This window comes from Lolium rigidum, chromosome 3 (genome assembly GCF_022539505.1).
Source record: "Lolium rigidum isolate FL_2022 chromosome 3, APGP_CSIRO_Lrig_0.1, whole genome shotgun sequence".
In the NCBI taxonomy this organism is placed as follows: Eukaryota; Viridiplantae; Streptophyta; class Magnoliopsida; order Poales; family Poaceae; genus Lolium; species Lolium rigidum.
The window spans coordinates 18,244,844-18,265,505 of NC_061510.1; the positions used below are offsets into that span (position 1 = coordinate 18,244,844).

Here is a 20,662-nt window from a genome sequence, read left to right on the forward strand (position 1 = left end):
TTTTGCAAGTCTTTGTATGAGTTTGTTCCTTTTGACAAGTTGTACTGCCCTGCCACTTCCATTAAGGTCATTAACAACATGTGGCTGCTCAGGCCTAGCCTTTTTAACAAATTACACAAGATTTGTGTGATCAACATAAAGAGAGAGTGGCATGTGCTCCTTCACAACTTCTATCATTTAGACTATATCACCATCATTCTGAATGCAAACAAGGACATCACTAAAATCTTTTATAGGCAAGCACTAATACACTTGGAACCTCTCATCCATTACATGTCCTATCCGCCTAAGAAAATCTTTGATCCAACTAATTGACCATCTATCAACATTGCAATTGTCAAAGAAATCAGTAGTGCCATCAACATACAGAAATCCTCATGCAATCCAGATACAAAAATTCCATTGTGCTCTATACTACCAAGAAAACCTACATTAAACATATATGCAAAATATTAGCAAACATTAAGAAAATTCAATATGTGCAGGTAACTAAGTTAAGGCTCTCACTAGCAGGAAAACCATTATTGAATCTTGGCCATGTCAAAATTTAGTAAAACATGACAACTTCTAAATCTTGATACCATACTTCAGTCACTAAAGTTAGTACACAAACACATCATGTACAAACTACCCACATGTACCATACACCAATACAACACTTATCAAGTCCAAAATTCAAATAAAAGTAACACATTTATTGAATCTTGTCGATCCAATGCCAAATTTAGTGAAAGAGGACATCTTGTAAAACTTGACACCATACATCACTGACTAGAATTACTACCCAAACACATCAACTACAAGCTACTCACACAAAACCATGCATCAACACATGAATTATCATGCACAAAAATTGGAGGGAAAAGTCGCCTTTATTGAATATTGGCATGACCAACCTCAAAATTTAGTCAACCATGACATCTTCTAAATCCTACCTAAAATTGATCAGTGACTAAAAGAACATCTTGCACATTAACTCCAACGTGTTCAAAATATGCCAAAATTAAATGACATGTCAATCTCCATGACAATGCAGTGTACAAGAATAAGACCCCATCAACACGAACTAGCATGTCAAAATGAGGAGGACAATGGGGGAAAGGTATACCATCACCAAGAACCTCAATTCTTTGACCCATCCCTCCTCTGATCATGACAGCCATGAACTCTAGATAAACCTGAGCGCAGGTAGGATAAAATAAAAATTAATTTAGGAGCGAGCAGAAAAGCTAACCATAATTTGACACCTCCATGTTCCATGCTAGGTAGACTAGATCGTCCGACATTGTCGTCGTCAAGAAGGTATGTTGCAGAGGAGCAGTCGAGGAGAAGTGGCGATGAGATGACTAGGAGATGCAGTTGCTTCTTTCGCGAAGTAGACGATGTGCTCGTTCAAAAATATAGAATTAGGCAACCGACCAGGTGTCGCACAATAATGCGAAAGAAAACAGGTGGTTTTCGTTAAATTGTCTTGCCGTGTCCGTCCACAACGAAATCGTGCTATTTCTTATTGAACGGAGATTTTTTTTTTTTTTGAAACTACTAATCCTACGATGCTCAGTTCGGACTATTATTGTATGAAATTTACAACAAGCTTATGTACCGCACTACCCCATTTTGCAAGTCCTTGTATTAGTTTGTTCCTTTTGACAAGTTGTACCCTGAGTGGTAATACCTCTTTAAAAAATCCGTGTCAGCATGCACCTACCGTAACTAATTAGCAATTAGCATCGCTTTCTCTCACTGAAAACAAATCAAGAGCGAGTGAGTGAAAGTGAAGGCACAACGCATCAGTGCCAGCCTAGCTCAGCTCCTAGTCTCACTGCACCGACAGTTTCAACTAACACATTGCGCTTACTATAGTGCTTTGCCAGCCGCATCAAGATCACACGCACCCTCTCCCCCCATCTTCCTCTCGCTTGCTTGCTCGCCGCTGCTCTGCTCGCGCGCTCAAGCTAGCAAGCCCAGCCGAAGCAGCTCGCCGGAGGGAAGGAGGCCCAGCGAAGATGCACGCCAAGACGGACTCGGAGGTGACCAGCCTCGCCCCCTCCTCCCCACCCCGCTCCCCACCCCGCGCCGGCAACGGCCCCAACCCCGGCTCCGGCGGTGTGATGCGCGGCGCGGTGTACTACGTGCAGAGCCCGTCCCGCGACTCGCACGACGGCGAGACCACCACCAAGGCGGCCACCACCCCGGCTCTGAGCCCCATGGCCTCCCCCCGCCACTCCCACTCCAGCTCCAGCCGCTTCTCCCGCGGCGGCAAGGCCCCGCGCAACAAGGGCGGCAAGGGGTGGCAGGAGATCGGCGTCATCGAGGAGGAGGGGCTGCTGGACGAGGATGAGCGCAGGCCCATGCCCAAGCGCTGCAAGTACTGCCTGATTTTCGTCGGCTCGTTCGTGGTGCTCTTCACCTTCTTCGCGCTCGTGCTCTGGGGCGCATCCCGCTCCCAGAAGCCCCAGATCGCAATGAAGGTAACCACTACCTGCTCTTCTTGCTTGATTGATTCTCTGGAGGATCTGGATCTGGGGAGCTGACCATTTTGGATCTTGGCAGAGCATCACGTTCCAGAACTTCATCATCCAGGCGGGCACGGACGCGTCGCTGGTGCCGACGGACATGGCGACCACGAATGCCACCGTCAAGTTCACCTACAAGAACACCGGCACCTTCTTCGGCATCCACGTCACCGCCGACCCATTCACGCTCTCCTACTCCCAGCTCAACCTCGCCGCCGGAGACGTAAGCTTAACTACCCGATCTACACACCATCTCTTCTCCCACCAACCGGATCTGGCCGGAGACCGAAGAAAGATCGTGTTTTTGTTTTATATATCTTCATCGATCGACTGACATGGACTCTCGTGGCTGCAGCTGAAGAAGTTCTATCAGGGGCGGAGCAGCCGTCGGACGGCGAGCGTGAGCGTCAAGGGGAACAAGGTGCCGCTGTACGGCAGCGGGCCGACCCTGATGGCGCAGCCCGCGGCGGGAGGGAAGGGCGCCGGCAAGGTGCAGCCCGTGCCGATGACGCTCTCGACGACGGTGCGGTCTAAGGCGTACGTGCTGGGGGCGCTGGTGAAGCCGCGGTTCACCAAGAGGGTGGAGTGCAAGGTGGTCATGGACCCGGCCAAGCTCAACAAGGCCATCTCGCTGGAGAAGGCGTGCCAGTACTCCTGAATTCCGATCCAGCGGGTTGATGAGTAATCGTCAAATCGGGTGGTTAATTTTTTTTTGGTGTACTTTCCCTCACGTCTCCTCTCCCTTTTTGTGTATCTACCACTATAATTAAGTTATGTATATCGCCATGGCTGTGACAGTGATGGACCAACAGTATGATTCTTTGGTGCGTTCCTACTTGTTCTTGTAATTATACGATATATTTGCCAAAGAAAATTATATGAGACCACGTTACTACTCGTTGCGAGATAAACTTTTTCTTCTATCCCACTCATTGTTGTCCATACGTTCCATGTTAGTTGTTGATGATTTAATACAAATAACTTGTCATCACCGAATATGTAAGTGAACTTCCAAAACTCCACACAGCCCGAGCTACATGTAGCCCGAGTGACGGCTTCGGATCCCCTGGAGTTGGAGTCAACTCCACCGCGTGGAGTTAGGCAAATCCCAGCCCTTCTATTCTTTCTATGGTCTAGATTTAATCGGCTGTAACAACCTATGATTTATCTACTAATTTGGAGGGAAGTTTTTTTTTCCTTTTCATGGTTCCCTCCAAAAATAACTAGTCGCCCCATTTTTCCCACCAAAACCACACCACGCATTGTTGTTTCCCACCAAAACTAGCACATCCATAGTCATCTTCCTTTTCACGATCTGTACTCCTCAAAACCTCCAGATCTGTATTCTTCATCAAAACTCCAGATCTATATACTTCTCTTCTCTGCTGGTATTGGTGGCATTCACTAATGCAGCCAGAATGCAACAATGGACATCTCAGCGAAAATCTCAACGTGGAACCAAACAACAGGGATGAACATGCTGCAAGTTGGACTCCCAGGCTAGGTATGGAATTTAGTACACCAGATGAAGCATGGAATTTCTGGGTTTCTTATGCAGGCAAAACTGGATTTGATGCTAGAAAACACTATAGTAATAAAAATAAGAATGGAGTGGTGACATCAACAAGATTCTTGTGTGGAAAAGAAGGTCATCGATCAAGAGATAAACGCGAGGATCAATACAAGTCTTCGCGAGCTGAAACAAGAACAGGATGTAATGCACGGATGGGAATTATTTTGAACAGGGGAACTAACAAATATCAAATACATGACTTTGTGGCAGAGCACAATCATATCTTTTACCGGCCAGATATGATCCACCTGATCCCATCTCAGCGGAAAATTTGTCCATTGGATGCAATGGACATAGATGCAGCAGATCACGCTGGCATTGCACCAAAGGCAGCACATGTCTTTTCTGGAGAAGTAGTTGGTGGAACCTCCAATCTTGGATACACACTGCAAGATCGGAAAAATTATTTGAGGACTAAGCGCCAACGTAGTTTGCAGTATGGGGAAGCAGGAGGTTTGTTAAAGTATTTTCAGCAGCAAGTCATTGATAATCCATCATTTCATTATGCTATTCAGCTAGATAGTGAAGAGCAAATAACAAATATATTTTGGGTTGATGCTAAAATGTTAATAGACTACGCTTTATTTGGTGATGTGATTACATTTGATACCACATATTCTACCAACAAAGAGTACAGACCTTTGGGAGTTTTTGTTGGATTTAATCATTTTCGAGAAGTAGTGGTTTTTGGGGCAGCTCTCTTATATGATGAAACAGAAGATTCTTTTGAATGGTTGTTTGAAACTTTTCTAGCAGCACATAATCAAAAGCATCCCAAAACAATTTTTACTGATCAAGCTGCAGCAATGGGCAATGCAATTGGCAAGGTGTTTGTGGATACAATACATGGTTTGTGTTGCTGGCACATGGGTCAGAATGCAGTGAAGCATTTAAGTGCATATAAGGATGAAGAACCAACAGAAGTGGTCCTCCCTAGTGACCCTGGTCAAACATTGGATGAAGAACCAATACAAGGGGTCCTCCCTTGTGATCCTAGTCAAAAAAAGGATGAAGCAACAAAAATATTGAAGGAATACAAGCGTTGCATGTATTTATATGAAAAAGAAGAGAAGTTTGAAGAAGTTTTCAAGTGGATGCAATCTAAGGTGAAGAAAGGGAGTTGGCTGGATGGTGTTTACAAACTCAAGCACAAGTGGGCTTACTGCTACATGAAGGATGTGTTTACATTGGGAATGCGAAGCACACAACTCAGCGAGAGCTTCAATAAGGATCTGAAGCAACATCTGAAATTTAATTTAGACATAGTGAGGTTCTTCAAACATTTTGAAAGGGCCGTGCAAGAGAAGCGTGAGAAGGAGATAAAGTCTGAACATGAAGCTAGGAAAAAATTGCCGATGCTAAAACTGAAGGGCACGCCAGTACTACAACAAGCAGCAAATGTTTATACACCACCTATATTTAAACTCTTCCAGGAGGAGTTTGAGAAATCAACAGCAAATTATATCAAGAACTCAGTGCAGAATGATTCGATCGTTGAGTTCAGTGTTGCCACTTGCAGTCTTGAAGGAAAGTCAACTAATGATTATGGATATAAAGTATATGTTCACCCCATTAATCAAACAGTTTCTTGCAGTTGTAAGAAATTCGAGAAACTTGGGATCCTCTGTAGCCATGCTTTAAAATCACTAGATATGATGAATATCAAGTTGATTCCAGAAGCATACATTCTTAAACGATGGACAAAAGAAGCAAGATCAGGCATCGTGCAAGACAACAGAGGGAAGGAAATTGTTGAAGATCCCAAGTTAGAAAAATTGCAACGATACAAATCTTTATGCAAAAGGTTTGGTCGCATGGCTTCCAGAGCAGTGGATTTTGATGAAACGTATTTCTTACTAGACAGTTCAATTGATTCAATGAACAAAACCATAGAAGAGAAGATAAAGGAAATTTTCAAGCCAGAAGATTGTCATGAGGAAAGTTCGCCAGTGGCACAAGAAACCTTGGATAGTAGAGTGGCTGGTTTAAAAAAAAGAGAAGGCCGGAAGAGTAATAAGAGACCAAAGGATTGGGTTGAATCAATGCAAGAAAAGGCTAAAAAGAAAGGAAAGAAACAGGCGAAGTCAACACAAGGGAAATCCAAAAAAAGAAAGAAAGGTGGAACAGACAAAAAGGAGGGTCCAAGTGATGAAGTACAATACTACAAAAATAATGTAACAACTACTGCTCATCCCATTGGTCCATGAGTTCCGACATACGTATTGAGTCTAATCATGAAATTGTTTTTATTACCTACAGGGTGTCGAGGTACCAATAGATATCTTGTGGATGAACGAAAATGGAAATGCTACTGGTTTCACGGAATCGTTGTTGGTAAGATATCAACTAGTCTATTTACAAAAAAATTGAGAACACTAAACCTTTGGTTTCTCACAAGTTTGTATCATAATTCAGGGACCGAGCGATAATGGTTTACCTCCATCACGTACTCATCTTACGGATACGACATCATACACTCAAGTATGTACTTTATGCTATGTTATTGAAACATAATCTAATTGCAATATATCATATTTCATTTCATTCTTATTTTGGGTTTGCATCTACTATCTGACAGGAAACAAGTATTAGATATACTCAAGATGAGCAATTCAATTGTCCTCCTGTCAGTACCATTCCAACAAGCCAATTTGCAGGATACTATAATCAATTCTTGTGAACAAGCCAAGAAACATAGTCTATTTTATCATATGTACTAGTTATGTCAATCATTGACACTACAGTGCACACTTTTCCCTTAATTTGTAACTGCAAGTACCGTATGCTATACAGGAATCATAAATTGATTGGTATATATATTTTCTTACCATTTCTTGCTCGAGTGGCCGCTGGAATCGCTCTCTGGAATCGCTCTGTGTGTGCACCTGCTCTTCCTCCCATAAGCTTGAGTTCCTGAAGCCTATGTACTCTTGGCGCGAGCTCCTGGAGGCTGGAGCGGACTTGGAGGAAGCAAAGTCCCAATTTTGGGTGCGCTCCTGGTGCGGCGGAGACTTCGTGGAGGCTGCAAGCTCGCGATTTGGGGCGAGCTGCAGCAGCGACTCCACGGAGGCTGCAAGGTCGCAATTTGGGGCGAGCTCCTGGTGCGGCCTCGACTTCGTGGAGGCTGCAAGCTTGCGGTCGGTGGCGGCTCCTCGTGCCGCGGCGGCTCGGTAGAGGCCGCAAGCTCATGGCGACACAGCACCTCCGTGGAGGAGGTCCTCGCGACCTGGGCGAGCGCATGCTAGGATGGAGACGCTAGTGAAGGAGGCCGGGCTTAGGCCGTCGATTGGCTGCCGGAGCTAACGAGGGGCGTATGCGGCCTGCCGGAAGGGATGAATGGGAGCTGTTGCAGGGATACAGAGGGGAATCGTGAACCTGTGATGTGGTGAAGCTTCAGAGCCTTATCCAGAAGAGGAAAACGAAGCTTTCAAGAGGATATGAACAGCATTTTAAATCTAGACCATAGAAACAAAAGAAGGGCTGGGATTTTCCCAACTCTACGCGGTGGAGTTGTGTCCAACTCCAGGGGATCCGAAGCCCCCGAGTGACATAGGTTTTCCATACATCCCAAGGTTGGCGATTTGCACAAAAATAACCCAAAAGTGAAAGAAAAGCAGAGACTGATCCTTCGACGAAACTATTTCACTCATCTAATCCTTTTGTGTGGCGCCCCTCACACCGGCGCCACACATGCCCGTGTGGCGCCCCTGGCGCTGGCGCCACAGACCCATCCGACGTGGTCCGTCGACGTCACTTAAGTTTGGCCGCGCGCGCCCAGCCAGCCCGACCCTTCTTCTTTCTCCTCCCTCTGTTCTTCTTCTCTCCTCCCAAAGGCGCCCGGTTCTCTCTCTCTCCCCCTCTCCCCCACCAAATCCACCACCAAATCACCAGATCTGTCCGTGGAGATCGTTCCCCATCCATTTCTCAAGGTAATCCCCTTCGAATCTTCTCCATTCATCCACTAATTTCATAGACCGGGCTAGATTTGGACATGAACCCTAGACATGGATTTTTTTTGTGCACTCTATATTGTATTGTTTGTGTTGGAGATGGTAGCCTCATGTATGCATGTGTTTGAACCATAGATTTGTTGAAACCTAGATATGAAATTTCACATGTATGTGTATGAACCCTATGTATGTATGTGTATGAACCCACATGTATGCCTAGTATTTGTGATGGAGTAACTCATATTTGTTAGTGGAATGGATCGTAATATGGTTCAAAAATGTAAACATGTAGGATGGCCGGTCCCGGTGGCCGGCGAGGCGGTCGAGGCCGCGGTCCTAGGCGCCCCCGGGGCCGGGGAAGGGGCCGCCGCGGTGGAGCAGCAACGGCCCCACGGTCACCGTCACCTGCATCCTCCTCGTCTTCGCATGAGGAACGCCGCGCCGAGTTCCTCCTCCGCATCGACGACGACCCACTCGGCATCAAGCGGCTACCGGACAAGTTCGCCGAGTTCGTCGACGGCGTCGAGCCGGCGCACTTGCGGCTACGGGAGGTTAGGCGCAACTCCGCCGCCGGTCCGTGGAGGTCCCGTTCGACGGGCGAGGGCAAGATGTACTCGCACACGGGGTGGGACAAGTTCGCCCGTGACCTCTACCTCGAGCCCGGCTGCCAGCTCACCTTCCTGTACGAGGGGGACGGCGAGATGATCGTCAAGGTGTTCGACGACACAGCCTGTCGCGTGCACTACCACACCGGCGAATCCGGCTCGGACACCGATAGTTAGAACTTAGAGTGTTGTCAACTCTATCTTCGTTGCTTCGTGTTGTTTGAATTCTATCTTAAATTGTATGAAACTATGTGCTACGATGTTAGGTATGATGATGTTATGTCCATGATGTGTGTACGAAATGGCTGTTGATATGATGTGTGTATGACATAGCTTTTGACATGATGGCAGTTTTGTTGGAATATGGTAGGATTTTTCATGGTTTAACACAAGTCAATGTGTGGCGCCCTTCCCACTGGCGCCACAGTGCACTGTGTGGCGCCCCTCCCATCGGCGCCACACATGCCAACATATATCAACTTTCGGGTCGAAAACATCCAGGGGCTCCGGACGATTAGTCCTTAGCCGTTTTGGCGAGGCTCTTTGTGTGGCGCCGATGCCACGGGCGCCACACTAGCATGTGTGGCGCCGATGCCACGGGCGCCACACAAAGAGGGTCGCCAAAACGGCTAAGGACTTATCGTCCGGAGCCCTCGGATGTTTTCGACCCAATAGTTGATATAAGTTGGCATGTGTGGCGCCGATGCCACGGCGCCACACGGTGCGGTGGCGCCGAGTGGGAAGGGCGCCACACATTGACTTGTGTTAAAACCATGAAAAATCCTACCATATTCAAACGAGTTTTGACAACAAGAACATTGCATCGAATATGTACCACACATTGACACAGCATAATGGTTCAAATGACAAATAAGGTTCGACGACATCAAGGTTTCAATTACAATAAGGTTCAACGACACGAAGGTTCGAGAAGATCAAGGTTCACACAACATAAAGGTTCGACAACAAGAACATAGCCAAAGGGACATCACTGCGTGGCAAAGGCTCCCTCCCCCCTCGCCTTCTTCTTCTTACATTCTTCAGCCAATTCTTCCTTCTCCCTTAAGTCACGAGCCAACTGAACGACCGAATCGAAGAAGTAGTGGCGCTCCTCCGTCTTTGCAGCTTCCGCTTGAGCTCTCTCCTCCTTGATACGTTCTGCCTCCCTAGCCACCTCCTCTAGGTGCATCCTATTGGCCCTCTCCCTCGCAATTTGCTCAAGTTGGCAGCTCCTCAGGAAATTTATTCGTGCCTCGCGGTCCCGTTCGGCCTTCAGCTTCTCATTCCTCCTCTTGTGGCGCAATAGGTATTCCTCATACCCCCTTTGCATACGCTCATCTTCCTCCTTCTTCTTAGCTATCTCCTCCCGCCTCTTCCTCTCTAGTTCTTCCTTCTCCTTCTTCCGCACCGTCCTTACCGCCTCCTCCCAAACGGACTCCTCCTTCTCATTGCCCTCCCATGCCCCCTTCCCCTTGGTGGGTTGAGTTGCCATAGGCTGTAAACCAAATTGAAAAACCAAAGTTAGTCATGGAATATGAAAATAGAAAGTACAATGCAATTAGTAACTTGGAGACACATACGGATAAGGCCCCGCTAGGTATCGTAGCATACTAGTACCGCGACGGCCACCATGCCGACCTCTACTAAGCCCTACATGAATCCTTGGTTGTCTTGGAGCTTGTCGCCATTGTGGTTGATGCCTTGAGGCTTGTTGCCTTGGAGCTTGTTGCGTAGGAGCTTGTTGCCGTTGGGCTTGTGTGCTTGGAGCTTGTTGCCGTTGGGCTTGTGTGCTTGGAGCTTGTTGCCGTTGGGCTTGTGTGCTTGGGGTTTGTTGGCGTTGGGCTTGTGTGCTTGGAGCTTGTTGCCGTTGGGCTTGTGTGCTTGGAGCTTGTTGGCTTGGAGGAGGTTGACGCGTTTGGCTTGGAGGAGTTTGACGCGGTTGGCTTGGAGCTTGTTGGCTTGGGGTTTGTTGGCTTGGGGTTTGTTGGCTTCGAGGTTGATTTGAAGCTTGTTGGATACTTGATGCTTGACTTGTGCTAGCATCATTGCCCTTTGATTTTTTGCCGGATGTGCACTTCCTTTTATTGTGGCCCTTACTATTGCATGATCCACAATTAGTTGGCTCGCGAGCCTCTTGGAATAACTTGTTTCCCGAATGACCCCATCTATCCATATCTCCGTGATACCTCTTTGTCTTTCTTCTTCCACGTTTCACAACCTTCCATTCCGGATCTAGCCAAACTTGCACTCCATGATACTCCGGCCATTGTGATTGATCCAAGTAAGGAGAAAACCTTGGAGCCCATGTCCTCTTTGTGGCTTCGATTGAGAACTCGGACTCCCGAACGGTGAGCGGGTTATTGTAGTCGACACGTCTAGTGCGTGCCGCTGTGAGCAAGTGGGAGCAAGCCAAATGAAGCAAAGAGGGCCTCCTACATGTGCATTCACATGTCTTTAGGGACACACGGAAAGCCCGGCCTCCGTGTTGGACACTGATACGCGTACAACACGCGTCCGTTGGGAACCCCAAGAGGAAGGTGTGATGCGTACAAAGTCAAGTTTTCCCTCAGTAAGAAACCAAGGTTTATCGAACCAGTAGGAGCCAAGAAGCACGTTGAAGGTTGATGGCGGCGGAGTGTAGTGCGGCGCAACACCGGAGATTCCGGCGCCAACGTGGAACCTGCACAACACAACCAAAGTACTTTGCCCCAACGTAACAAAGTGAGGTTGTCAATCTCACCGGTCTTGCCGTAACAAAGGATTAGATGTATAGTGTGGATGATGATTGTTTGCGAGAAAACAGTAGTACAAGTATTGCAGTAGATTGTATTCGATTAAAAGAATGGACCGGGGACCACAGTTCACTAGAGGCGTCTCTCCGATAAGAATAAGGATGTTGGGTGAACAAATTACAGTTGGGCAATTGACAAATAAAGAGGGCATGACCATGCACATACATGATATGATGAGTATAGTGAGATTTAATTGGGCATTACGACAAAGTACATAGACCGCTATCCAGCATACATCTATGCCTAAAAAGTCCACCTTCAGGTTATCATCCGAACCCCTTCCAGTATTAAGTTGTAAACAACAGACGATTGCATTAAGTATGGTGCGTAATGTAATCAACAACTACATCCTTAGACATAGCATCGATGTTTTATCCCTAGTGGCAACAACACATCCACAACCTTAGAACTTTCTGTCACTGTCCCAGTGTTAATGGAGGCATGAACCCACTATCGAGCATAAATACTCCCTCTTGGAGTTACTAGCAAAAACTTGGCCAGAGCCTCTACTAACAACGGAGAGCATGCAAGATCATAAACAACACATAAATAATAATTGATAATCAACATAACATAGCATTCTCTATTCATCGGATCCCAACAAACACAACATGTAGCATTACAGATAGATGATCTTGATCATGTTAGGCAGCTCACAAGATCCAACAATGAAGCACAATTAGGAGAAGACGACCATCTAGCTACTGCTATGGACCCATAGTCCAGGGGTGAACTACTCACACATCACTCCGGAGGCGACCATGGCGGTGAAGAGTCCTCCGGGAGATGATTCCCCTCTCCGGCAGGGTGCCGGAGGCGATCTCCTGAATCCCCCGAGATGGGATTGGCGGCGGCGACGTCTCTGGAAGGTTTTCCGTATCGTGGCTCTCGGTACTGGGGGTTTCGCGACGAAGGCTTTAAGTAGGCGGAGGAGATAGGTTAGGGGCGATGCGAGGGGCCCACACACTAGGCCGGCGCGGCTAGGGCTTGGGCCGCGCCGCCCTAGCGTCTGGCCGCCTCGTCGCCCCACTTCGTATCATCCCCGGTCTTCTGGAAGCTTCGTGGAAAAATAAGATCCTGGGCGTTGATTTCGTCCAATTCCGAGAATATTTCCTTACTAGGATTTCGAAACCAAAAACAACAGAAAAACAACAACCGGCTCTTCGGCATCTCGTTAATAGGTTAGTTCTGGAACATGCATAAATATGACATAAAGTATGCATAAAACATGTAGGTATCATCAATAATGTGGCATGGAACATAAGAAATTATCGATACGTCGAGACGTATCGGCATCCCCAAGCTTAGTTCCTCGCTCGTCCCGAGTAGGTAAACGATAACAAAGATAATTTCCGGAGTGACATGCCATCATAATCTTGATCATACTATTTGTAAGCACATGTAATGAATGCAGCGATCAAAGCAATGGTAAATTACATGAGTAAACAAATGAATCATATAGCAAAGACTTTTCATGAATAGTACTTTCAAGACAAGCATCAATAAGTGTTGCATAAGAGTTAACTCATAAAGCAATAAATCAAAGTAAAGGTATTGAAGCAACACAAAGGAAGATTAAGTTTCAGCGGTTGCTTTCAACTTATAACATGTATATCTCATGGATATTGTCAATGTAAAGTAATATAACAAGTGCAATTTGCAAGTATGTAGGAATCAATGCACAGTTCACACAAGTGTTTGCTTCTTGAGGTGGAGAGAAATAGGTGAACTGACTCAACATAAAAGTAAAAGAAAGGCCCTTCACAGAGGGAAGCATTGATTGCTATTCTTGTGCTAGAGCTTTGGTTTTGAAAACAAGAAACAATTTTGTCAACGGTAGTAATAAAGCATATGCATCATGTAAATTATATCCTACAAGTTGCAAGCCTCATGCATAGTATACTAATAGTGCCCGCACCTTGTCCTAATTAGCTCGGGTTACCTGGATTATCACCGCAATACATATGTTTTAACCAAGTGTCACAAAGGGGTACCTCTATGCCGCCTGTACAAAGGTCTAAGGAGAAAGCTCGCATTTGGATTTCTCGCTTTTGATTATTCTCAACTTAGACATCCATACCGGGACAACATAGACAACAGATAATGGACTCCTCTTTAATGCTTTAAGCATTTGACAACAATTAATTCTTTCTCATATAGAGATTTGAGGATGTTTGTCCAAAACTGAAACTTCCACCATGGATCATGGCTTTAGTTAGCGGCCCAATGTTCTTCTCTCACAATATGCATGCTCAAACCATTCAACTCATGGTAGATCGCTCTTACTTCAGACAAGACGGACATGCATAGCAACTCACATGAAATTCAACAATGAGTAGTTGATGGCGTCCCCAGTGAACATGGTTATCGCACAACAAGCAACTTAATAAGAGATAAAGTGCATAATTACATATTCAATACCACAATAGTTTTTAAGCTATTTGTCCCATGAGCTATATATTGCAAAGGTAGAATGATAGAATTTTAAAGGTAGCACTCAAGCAATTTACTTTGGAATGGCGGGAAAATACCATGTAGTATAGGTAGGTATGGTGGACACAAATGGCATAGTGGTTGGCTCAAGTATTTTGGATGCATGAGAAGTATTCCCTCTCGATACAAGGTTTAGGCTAGCAAGGCTTATTTGAAACAAACACAAGGATGAACCGGTACAACAAAACTCACATAAAAGACATATTTTAAACATTATAAGACTCTACACCGTCTTCCTTGTTGTTCAAACTCGTTACTAGAAATTATCTAGACCTTAGAGAGACCAAATATGCAAACCAAATTTTAGCATGCTCTATGTATTTCTTCATTAATGGGTGCAAAGCATATGATGCAAGAGCTTAAACATGAGCACAACAATTGCCAAGTATCACATTACCCAAGACATTTATAGCAATTACTACATGTAGCATTTTCCAATTCCAACCATATAACAATTTAACGAAGGAGATTCAACCTTCGCCATGAACACTATGAGTAGAAACCTAAGGACATACTTGTCCATATGAAACAACGGAGCGTGTATCTCTCCCACACAAGTGAATGCTAGGATCCATTTTATTCAAACAAAACAAAAAACAAAAACAAACCGACGCTCCAAGCAAAGTACATAAGATGTGATGGAATAAAAATATAGTTTCACTAGAGGAACCTGATAATGTTGTCGATGAAGAAGGGGATGCCTTGGGCATCGCCAAGCTTAGACGCTCGAGTCTTCTTGAAATATGCAGGGGTGAACCACCGGGGCATCCCTGTAACATCCCAAATTTCAATAAACTTGAACATGTTAGCAGCATACTTCTCTTGATCCGAGCAAAACTTCCTCAACACCAAACTCGAAACAACTCTTTAGAGCGCATATAGTGCACATGCATAAGACTTGTGCATATTGATTGATATGACACGATCATTGTTATCACTGTGTATAATGCATAATACTACTGGACCTTAATGTGATCATGAGAAGATCATCCAACATAAATCGAAAGAGAAAGAAATGCGAAATAAAATGCAGAAACCGTCAAAACCCTCACATATGGCCCTATGGCGAATTTTATAAATTTTGACCCTAGACCAATTTGGTCTTCACCATTAGTTGAATAATGCTTAAATTGAACACTTATTACAACTTTTGGAATCAAAGAATCACAAATCAAATGGATTTCAAATACAAAATTGGCTCACATATGATAATGGTCAAATCTGCCAATTATAGTCTGATCACCACTTTGAGCCCCTGTAATTCAAAATTTTCAAACTAAAACTTGCTAACTCCTTGCACCTCATCCAAGACAACATCAAGGTGAACACTTCTTGTAAAGATCACCATGCCAAATTCTTTCTAGATCCAAAGCTATGCTCATCCAAAGTTGCAACTTTTTATTAAGTGGAACAATCTCACACTTGTCAATTTTTGCAATGCTTTGAATTCAACAATTCCACCACCACACTTCATCACCTCTGGTCAGTTTCTAACTCAATGAAACACACACAATTCAAAACTTACAACCATTATGAATTAAATCGAATTTAGACAAAATTCACAAATAGCAACTATGGGTTGTCTCCATAAGCGCTTTTCTTAACGCCTCCTAGGCGCAGTAAAGTGTGTATCAAGTAACATCGAGAGATGAAGCATCAACATCATAATTTGTTCTAATAATAGAATCATAAGGTACCTTTATTCTCTTTCTAGGGAAGTGTTCCATACCTTTCTTGAGAGGAAATTGATATTTTATATTACCTTCCTCATATCAATAATAGCACCAACAGCTCAAGAAAAGGTCTTCCCAATATAATGGTACAAGATGCATTGCATTCGATATCCAAGACAACAAAATCAACGGGAACAAGATTATTGTTAACGGTAATGCGAACATTATCAACTTTACCCAAAGGTTTCTTTGTAGAATGATCAGCAAGATTAACATCCAAATAACAATTTTTCAGCGGTGGCAAGTCAAGCATATTATAAATTTTCTTAGGCATAACGTAAATACTTGCACCAAGATCACATAAAGCATTACAATCAAAATCTTTAACCTTCATCTTAATGATGGGCTCCCAACCATCCTCTAGCTTTTTAGGAATAGAGGCTTCGCGCTCTAGTTTCTCTTCTCTAGCTTTTATGAGAGCATTTGTAATATGATGCGTGAAAGCCAAATTTATAGCACTAGCATTAGGACTTTTAGCAAGTTTTTGCAAGAACTTTATAACTTCAGAGATGTGGCAATCATCAAAATTCAAACCATTATAATCTAAAGCAATGGGATCATCATCCCCAATGTTGGAAAAAATTTCAGCAGCTTTATCACAGTGCGTTTCAGCAGCTTTAGCAGCTTCAGTAGCTTTTCGCGCTTTGCATTAGAAGTGGAAACATTGCTAACACCAATTCTTTTATTAGTATGAGTAGGAGGTGCAGCAACATGTGTAGCATTAGCATTACTAGTGGTGGTAATAGTCCAAACTTTAGCTATATTCTTCTCTTTAGCTAGTTTTTCATTTTCTTCTCTATCCCACCTAGCACGCAGCTTCAGCCATTAATCTTATATTCTCATTAATTCTAACTTGAATGGCATTTGCTGTAGTAACAATTTTATTATGATAATTCTCATTAGGCAAAACTTTTGATTTCAAAAGATCAACATCAAGCAAGAAGACTATCGACTTTAGAAGCAAGTATATCAATTTTACCAAGCTTTTCTTCAACAGCATTTGTTAAAAGCAGCTTGTGTACTAATAAATTCTTTAAGCATGGCTTCAAGTCCAGGGGGTGAATTCCTATTATTGTTGTAAGAATTTCCATAAGAATTACCATAGCCGTTGCCATTATTATAAGGATATGGCCTATAGTTGTTACTAGAATTGTTCCGGTAAGCATTGTTGTTGAAATTATTATTTTTAATGAAGTTTACATCAACATGTTCTTCTTGTGCAACCAATGAAGCTAACGGAACATTATTAGGATCAATATTAGTCCTATCATTCACAAGCATAGACATAATAGCATCAACCTTATCATTCAAGGAAGAGGATTCTTCAACAGAATTTACCTTCTTACCTTGTGGAGCTCTTTCCATGTGCCATTCAGAGTAGTTGATCATCATATTATCAAGAAGCTTTGTTGCTTCACCAAGAGTGATGGACATAAAGGTACCTCCAGCAGCTGAATCCAATAAATTCCGCGAAGAAAAATTTAGTCCTGCATAGAAGGTTTGGATGATCATCCAAGTAGTCACTCCATGGGTTGGGCAATTTTTAACCAGAGATTTCATTCTTTCCCAAGCTTGAGCAACATGTTCAGTATCTAATTGTTTGAAATTCATTATGCTACTCCTCAAAGATATAATTTTAGCAGGGGGATAATATCTACCAATAAAAGCATCCTTGCATTTAGTCCATGAATCAATACTATTCTTAGGCAGAGATAGCAACCAATCTTTAGCTCTTCCTCTTAATGAGAAAGGGAACAATTTTAGTTTAATAATATCACTATCTACATCTTTATATTTTTGCATTTCACATAGTTCAACAAAATTATTGAGATGGGCAGCAGCATCATCAGAACTAACACCAGAAAATTGCTCTTTCATAACAAGATTTAGTAAAGCAGGTTTAATTTCAAAGAATTCTGCTGTAGTAGCAGGTGGAGCAATAGGTGTGCATAATAAATCATTATTATTTGTGGTTGTGAAGTCACACAACTTAGTATTTTCAGCGTTGGCCATTTTAGCAACAGTAAATAAAGCAAACTAGATAAAGTAAATGCAAGTAAACTAATTTTTTTGTGTTTTCGATATAGCAAACAAGACAGTAAATAAAGTAAAACTAGCAACTAATTTTTTTTGTATTTTGATTTAATGCAGCAAACAAAGTAGTAAATAAAATAAAGCAAGACAAAAACAAAGTAAAGAGATTTAGAAGTGGAGACTCCCCTTGCAGCGTGTCTTGATCTCCCCGGCAACGGCGCCAGAAAAAGAGCTGGCGCGTAGTTGACGTGGGAGTTAGAAATCTTTGTGGTGTAGCTTTTCTTCGCCCCTGCAACGGCGCCGTAAAAAGAGCTTGATGGCGTGTATTTCACACGTTCGTTGGGCAACCCCAAGAGGAAGGTATGATGCGCACAGCAGCAAGTTTTCCCTCGAAAGAAACCAAGGTTTATTGAACCAGGAGGAGCCAAGAAGCACGTTGAAGGTTGATGGCGGCGGATGTAGTGCGGCGCAACACCGGAGATTCCGGCGCCAACGTGGAACCCGCACAACACAACCAAAGTACTTTGCCCCAACGAAACAGTGGAGGTTGTCAATCTCACCGGCTTGCTGTAACAAAGGATTAACCGTATTGTGTGGAAGATGATTGTTTGCAGAGAAAATAGTAAAAACAAGTATTGCAAGCAGATTTGTATTTCAAGATTAAAGAATGGACCGGGGTCCACAGCTCACTAGAGGTGTCTCTCCCATAAGATAAAAGCATGTTGGGTGAACAAATTACAGCTCGGCAATTGACAAATAGAGAGGGCATAACAATGCACATACATGACATGATAAGTATAGTGAGATTTAATTGGGCATTACGACAAAGTACATAGACCGCCATCCAACCGCATCTATGCCTAAAAAGTCCACCTTCAAAGTTATCATCCGAACCCCTCCAAGCATTAAGTTGCAAACAACAGACAATTGCATTAAGTATGGTGCGTAATGTAATCAACAACTACATCCCTGGACATAGCGCCAATGTTTTATCCCTAGTGGCAACAAGACAACACAACCTTAGGGGTTTCGTCACTCCCCTGGTGTCAATGCAGTGCATGAACCCACTATCGAGCATAAGTACTCCCTCTTGGAGTTAAAAGTAAAAACTTGGCCGTAGCCTCTACTAGAAACGGAGAGCATGCAAGATCATAAACAACACATGTATAATAACTTGATAATTAACATGACATAGTATTCTCTATCCATCGGATCCCGACAAACACAACATATAGAATTACAGATAGATGATCTTGATCATGTTAGGCAGCTCACAAGATCCAACAATGAAGCATAATGAGGAGAAGACAACCATCTAGCTACCGCTATGGACCCATAGTCCAGGGGTGAACTACTCACACATCACACCGGAGGCGACCATGGCGGCGTAGAGTCCTCCGGGAGATGATTCCCCTCTCCGGCAGGGTGCCGGAGGCGATCTCCCGGATCCCCCGAGATGGGATCGGCGGCGACGGCGTCTCGGCAAGGTTTTCCGTATCGTGGCTCTCGGCACCGGGGGTTTCGTCACGGAGGCTATTTGTAGGCGGAAGGGTAGGTCAAGAGGCGGCACGAGGGCCCCACACCACAGGGCCGCGCGGCCAAGGGGGGCCGCGCCGCCCTAGGGTGTGGCCCCCTCGTGGCCCCTCTTCGTCTCTCCTTCGGACTTCTGGAAGCTTCGTGGAAAAATAGGCCCCTGGGCTTTGATTTCGTCCAATTCCGAGAATATTTCCTTACTAGGATTTCTGAAACCAAAAACAGCAGAAAACAAAGAATCGGCACTTCGGCATCTTGTTAATAGGTTAGTTCCAGAAAATGCACAAATATGACATAAAGTGTGCATAAAACATGTAGATAACATCAATAATGTGGCATGGAACATAAGAAATTATCGATACGTCGGAGACGTATCACACGCCGCCGGGACGGGGAATTGCCCCCGGAGTCATCTCCATCGACACCACCGCCATCTTCATCGCTGCTGCTGACTCCCATGATGAGGAGGGAGTAGTTCTCCACCGAGGCTGAGGGCTCTACCGGTAGCTATGTGGTTCATCTCTCTCTCCCATGGTGTGATCTTTATGTGATCATGAGCTTTGTAATCTAGTTGAATATGTAGATGTTACTCTTGTCTATTATGCACTCTAGAGGTTACTTTAATATGAACTCCGGAGTCACTCTCCACGGTGTGATGGTGAAAGTGTGCGCATCGTGTGTGATTCCTTTATGACGTTGTGGAGCTTGTTTACTCCGGCTTGAGGTGTGCTTTTGCAGCCCTACACAATGAATGGTGTTTGTTATCCAACAAGAGAGTGTTTGAGAGTAGCATTTATTTATTCAATTATGTGATCATTGTTGAGAGTGTCCACTAGTGAAAGTATGATCCCTAGGCCTTGTTTCTAAGCATTGAAACACCGTTTCCAACAAGTTCTCGCTACATGTTCGCTTGCTGCCATTTTTATTTCAGATTGCAATTCTACTTATAATCATCCATATTACTTGTATTTCACTATCTCTTCGCCGAACTAGTGCACCTATACATCTGACAAGTGTATTAGGTGTGTTGGGGACACAAAAGACTTTTTGTATCTTAATTGCAGGTTTGCTTGAGAGGGATATCTTTGGCCTCTACCTCCCTGAGTTCGATAAACCTTGGGTGATTCACTTAAGGGAAACTTGCTGCTGTTCTACGAACCTCTGCTCTTGGAGGCCCAACACTGTCTACAGGAATAGAAGCGTGTGTAGACATCAAGCTATTTTTTGGCGCCGTTGCCAGGGAGGTAAGGTAAAAGGTATTCACATCCTCCGACTACTAAGCTATTTCGTAGCACTGTTGCCGGTGTGTGAGTGCTCGAAGCTATTTCCTTTAGATTCTGCAATTATATCTTTTTGTTTCTTGTTTTTATTTCACTAGTTAGGCTTAATGGAAAACAACAACAAAATTAGAGATCTTTATGAAATTTATATTG

General features: G+C 44.1%; 1 protein-coding gene and 1 long non-coding RNA gene across 2 annotated transcripts; one reads left to right on the top strand and one right to left on the bottom strand.

The window, feature by feature from the left end:
- The first annotated feature begins 1,973 nt into the window (after nt 1–1,973).
- On the top strand, nt 1,974–3,207 carry LOC124694890. The gene is made up of 3 exons (XM_047227817.1): nt 1,974–2,471; nt 2,554–2,739; nt 2,872–3,207. The coding sequence occupies exons 1-3, from the start codon at nt 2,007–2,009 to the stop codon at nt 3,172–3,174; spliced, it is 954 nt and encodes a 317-aa protein (XP_047083773.1). The 5' UTR covers nt 1,974–2,006; the 3' UTR covers nt 3,175–3,207.
- An 878-nt stretch (nt 3,208–4,085) lies between these two features.
- LOC124694892 lies at nt 4,086–7,192 on the bottom strand. The gene is made up of 2 exons (XR_007000510.1): nt 6,918–7,192; nt 4,086–4,475 (listed from the first exon to the last, which is right to left on the bottom strand). It is a non-coding gene; the product is annotated as an uncharacterized LOC124694892 (long non-coding RNA).
- Nucleotides 7,193–20,662: the final 13,470 nt, after the last annotated feature.

Bases quoted from the DNA above. Each gene is read 5' to 3' on its own strand.
- LOC124694890 (XM_047227817.1), top strand. From the start codon at position 2,007: ATGCACGCCAAGACGGACTCGGAGGTGACCAGCCTCGCCCCCTCCTCC. The intron at 2,472-2,553 runs GTAACCACTACC...GGATCTTGGCAG, and splicing joins AGCCCCAGATCGCAATGAAG to AGCATCACGTTCCAGAACTT. The intron at 2,740-2,871 runs GTAAGCTTAACT...TCGTGGCTGCAG, and splicing joins TCAACCTCGCCGCCGGAGAC to CTGAAGAAGTTCTATCAGGG.